The sequence below is a fragment of the Alexandromys fortis genome, unplaced genomic scaffold, assembly GCF_014885135.2.
Source record: "Alexandromys fortis isolate MF-2015 unplaced genomic scaffold, M_Fortis_MF-2015_v1.1 scaffold_221, whole genome shotgun sequence".
Taxonomy (NCBI): Eukaryota; Metazoa; Chordata; class Mammalia; order Rodentia; family Cricetidae; genus Alexandromys; species Alexandromys fortis.
This window is the reverse complement of record NW_026068096.1, coordinates 1748751-1753337: the sequence shown is the minus strand read 5'-3', so window position 1 is coordinate 1753337 and position 4587 is coordinate 1748751. Positions and strand designations below refer to the sequence as shown.

The 4587-nt window shown below is 56.5% G+C and overlaps 1 protein-coding gene across 3 annotated transcripts in view; it reads right to left on the bottom strand.

Moving 5' to 3' along the window:
• Positions 1-3187, bottom strand: part of Polr2e (RNA polymerase II, I and III subunit E) — a 4790-nt gene extending 1603 nt beyond the window's left edge. Inside the window, exons 1-4 of one of the 3 annotated variants that reach the window (XM_050123534.1) lie at positions 3035-3187; positions 1854-2028; positions 314-724; positions 7-154 (exon numbers count right to left, since the gene is read on the bottom strand). In XM_050123534.1, coding sequence (XP_049979491.1) covers positions 324-724; positions 1854-2028; positions 3035-3091 — 633 coding nt within the window. In that variant the 5' untranslated portion in view covers positions 3092-3187 and the 3' untranslated portion in view covers positions 7-154; positions 314-323. Of the gene's footprint in view, positions 1-6; positions 725-1853; positions 2029-3034 lie in introns of those variants that run through there. The other 2 variants (XR_007588905.1, XM_050123535.1) reach the window with 2 other exon arrangements.
• Positions 3188-4587: the final 1400 nt, after the last annotated feature.

Sequence of the window (4587 nt, the reverse complement as noted above, 5' to 3'; positions counted from 1 at the left end):
TCTCATACCAGAAGCTACCAGAGCGGCGACGGACCAGTTCTTGAAGTCATAAACTCACTTGAAGTTGCAGCAATCCTCCTGCAGTCTCCAGGGTGCTGGCCCACCTCCTGGTGATGGGGTTACAGCCTGCCCTCACGGGAGGTCAGAGGACAACCTGCAAGAGTCAGTTGCTCCTTTCGCAAGTGGGTGCACTGGGAAGAGCAGGCTGGGGGCTGTAGTGTCTTACCCAACAGTCCTGCTTTTCAGAATGGGACAGGGGTCTGAGCTGGGACCCTGGCAGAGCAGTGTGCTGGCCGGGGCAGGCGGGGCTCACCTGCTGTGTGCTACTGTACCAGGCGGTAGGTGATGTAGCGGCCGGCTGTCTCACTGGGCCGGATGATCTTCACAACCTGCCCCTGCTTGATCCCAAAATAGCGCGCCACTGGGTCCCCAGCCTGGATCCTGGGCAGCTGGCTTTCGCGAAGCTTGTATCGAGCCAGCAGCTCTGTCACCTCCTCCTTTGTCATGACCACATGCTCAGGGACCAGCTCGTATTCCGTGATGTTGATGAGCAGCTCTTGCTGTAGGAACTGCTCCAGAACGTACTTCGGTGCCATGTCCACCAGAGACTGCTTGGCGGAGGGCGTCATGCCCTGCTGTACCACGATCAGCCCGCGTGTGATGTTCTCCTCCTGCATGCGCTGGCAGTACACCTTGATGGTCTTGATGCCCACCTTGGGCTCCTCTGCGGACACATAGCACGACCCTCACTGCCCTGCCTGTGGTCTCGGGTGTCTCTATTTGCCAGGGAAAATCAGAACCAGGAAGGAGCCTTGAATGGGGCTGGGCTGCACGGTACCCTGACCCTGTTCCGTCAGCTGCTCTGAGGTTTGGGGACATGGTATTGTCAGCTTGGGCAGCCTCAAGGAAGAGGAGACAGATCCTGTGTCTACATGGGGCTAACCTCAGCTCCTCAGACAGACTGGGGTTCACTGGAGCAAGAATGCCCAAAGTGCAGAACCAGGCCCACAGGACACACGCATGGTTTGCAAACTCTAGTTTTTCTTTTTAGGACCGCGTTTCTCGGCACCAGCGGTTCTCAATCGTAGGTACTGACCCGAGACCACAGGAAAATACAGATATTTACACTGTGACGCATACAGCAAAATAACAGTTATGAAGTAGCAACAGAAACAATTTTATGGCTGGGGGTCCCCAAAACACACTGCACTGTTTTATTAAAGGGTGGCAGAGTTAGGAAGGCTGAGAAATCACTGCATAGACCAGGCTATCCTGAACTCACGGTAAAGACCAGGCTGGTCTGAACTCACTGCTCAGACCAGGCTGTCCTGAACTCACTGCATAGACCAGGCTATCTTGAACTCACTGCGCAGACCAAGCTGGTATGGACAGTCAGCCTCAGCCTCTGCTTCCCAAATGCTACGATTAAAGACATACGCTACCATGCCCATCCTTGCACCCCCAACTCTCACACTAAAAACACAGGCCCCAGGACCTCAAAGTGCCAGAATATTGAAGGAGACAGGCTGTTTGGGGACACCACCAGGAGGCAGACGCCCAGGGTGGCAACCCCTCTCCTGAGACACATTCCGAGCTGCCTGGGGTGTAAGGCAGAAACTACAGAATATAGCAGACCGGAGCCAGGGTGTCTGAGAGCAAGGGGCAGAGAATGGACAGGAACTGGACAAGGGAAGGTTCCCAGGGGAGGCTGGGCGGCTGCCACAGTTCTGCAGCAAAGCAGGGCCAGGGTGGAACCCATGCTCACTGGTGGGCAGAAAGCAGAAGACCACAGACAAAGGGGAGAGAGCTGTTAGACACAGCCATGAGGCGGCACCAGAATGACGGACACCCACCTGGGAAGAACACAAACATCTGGTCTGTGGGGTCATCATTGTGGGCCACCAGCACGGTGAGGTCTGTGCGCCTTGGTCTTCCTTCGCTGGGTTTGTCCCCAAACTGTGCCTTGAACTCCTCAAGTGTCTGGTCCAGTTCATCCTGAGTCACCAAGTAGCCACGGTCATGACACAGCTGCAGGGACAGAGAGCCAGCTGTACTTAGAGACGGAGTGGATATCCGCAGGAGAGCTGGGGACTGCAGCACCCTGACGTGACCCTGACGTGACCCTGCAGCGCTGCAGGCCGCGTGGGCTCCAAGCTCTGGACTGGCTCCAGCCAAGACCCACCCATCCGCAGGCAACCACAGGGCAGCCTCACCGCGCCCCCACCCCCACAAGCTCCTCAACACGGGGACCAGACATCGCCATCCTGTTCAGTCTTGGGGTCTGAGCGTCCTGAAGTCCACCAAACACAGTAAATCAAAACTTCGCAGACCTCTTTCTTCACTGGCCTGGAACTCACTCTGTAGACCAGGCTGGCCTCGAACTCAGAGATCCTCCAGCCTCTGCCTCCCGAGTGCTGGGATTAAAGGCGTGTGCCACCATTACCCCGCCTACCTAGATTTCTTTTATTAACATTTTTGAAACAGGGTCTCGCTATGAAGCCCTGGGTGACCTCAAACTTTCAAAATAGACCAGCCTGGTCTTAAGCTCAGAGACTGACCTGCCTCTGGCCCAAGAGTGACGGGGATGAAAGCCTGTGCCATCAAATGAGCATTTTTACCTTCTGGTTATTTTCGTTTCTTAACACAAGCCCTCCTTACAAAGCCCCGGCTGTCCTGGAACTCACTCTGTAATCATGTAATCAGGCCGGCCCCGAACTTAGAGTCACCCGCCTCTGCCAGCACGTGGGCCGAAGCTGGGGTTGGAGATGGCTGCGAGCTGCCATAGGGGTACTGGGGCCTGGGTTAAGCTGGCGGAGCGGCGGCCCAGCACCCCTAAACCAGGTGTGAGCACGAGCTCCCCTCTGGGACAGCGCCGGGAGGCTGAAGCAGGAGGACTGCCATCGGGGGAGGCCAGCGTGGGCGCGCCCCGCACGGAGGCGGGAAGCATCCACGCACCCGGGACGCCTGCCTGGGCCGACAGCCGCAGTTCGTCCGCAACTCGGCCCTCGCTCAAGCCTCCCCACGCGAGACTCGCCTGCATGATGGTCTTGCGGATCTTCCACAGCCGGTAAGTCTCCTCCTCATCGTCCATGTTGCAGCCCTTCCGAAACAACTTCGCTTGCACGCTCGTGCCAGCACTGCGCCTGCGCCGGTCTACGAAAACTGCGCCTGCGTGGGATAAGGGACAGGCTTCCCCTGCCCCACCCAGTTCTGTGCTGTCTACGGCGAAGGCCTGAATAAAGCGACGTTCACGGCAGGCTGCGCGGTGGGCAGCCCCAGCGCTGAGCTTCGCGAGATCGCGCGCGGGAAGATATCGCGATAATTGTGGGTATACGAATCCCAGCTCTCGGAGGCAGAGGCCGCTGGAGCCGTGAGTTCGAGGCCAGCCTGGAAGTGTGCGGGGCATGGGATGGTGGAGCAGCCTAGCAGGCTTTCTCTCATGGGCCGTGCCTCGACTTTGTGCAGGGACCCTATACAAGAGCCAAGGCCATGGGCCTCAGTTTCCCTTTATGTACAAGGTCTTTTTGTTGTTATTTGTTTGTTTTCTTTCTTTCTTTTTTTTTTCGAGACAGGGTTTCTCTGTAGTTTTGGTTCCTGTCCTGGAACTAGCTCTTGTAGACCAGGCTGGTCTCGAACTCACAGAGATCCGCCTGCCTCTGCCTCCCGAGTGCTGGTATTAAAGGCGTGCACCACCACTGCCTGGCAGTTTGGTTTTGAGACAGGGTTTCTCTGTGTAGCTCTGGCTGTCCCAGAATTCACTATGTAGACCAAACTCACAGAGATCTGCCTGCCTCTGTCTCGAGAAGGCTGGGATTAAAGGCGTGCACCCCTCCTCCCTGATGACCGTCTCATTCTTGGTGGTGATGAGTGGTCATGAAGTTTCTGCACCCCAGTAAACCTCTCCGCTGACAAATCACACAAAAATCAAACCAAATAGAAAAAGTCCAGGTTTAATGGATACCAGCACCCCTGGGTGGCCTTCCAACACCTCAGAGAGGAAATGGGGAAAGGAAGATCAGAAAATCATGGGTTTGTTCTCTGGGGGGCTGTTTAAATGCCCTGTGGGAGTGGTCTTGAGCATCTCTGAGCGGGGTCACCCTTTGGCAGGCTTTCTTGGGGGTGGAGTCTGGACTGAGGCAACTCCAAGGGGAGGGGTTTGGGATGGAACTTTCCACCCAAACATTCCAGACTCTGGGTATATGGATGCCAGGGGCTGAGGTGAAGCCTTAACCCAAACCTTCCAGACTCTGGGTTTATGGGCACACGCCCAGGGCTGGGGTGACGCTGCCACTCAAACAGCCAGAACCTGAGTGTGGGACATAAGAAGACAGTGGGTGCAGGACAGGGGCTTCCCAGTGGCCACCCGGATGAGTTCCACTGTGGGGAGCTAGCCCCATCTCTAAGAGTATCTACCAGTGCCTGCCTGCAGGAGCCCCTCCTCCCCTCCTGTGGTCTTCCAAAGGAAGTGGCCCCCAATGGAACAGGCACGAAAAGGGGACGCGGCTTTGTAGGAAGAGGTGTGGCCTTGTGGAGGTCTCTTGTGTCCTGGCAAGGCCTGATGGTTAGAGGTCTCAGTCTTTTCCAGCT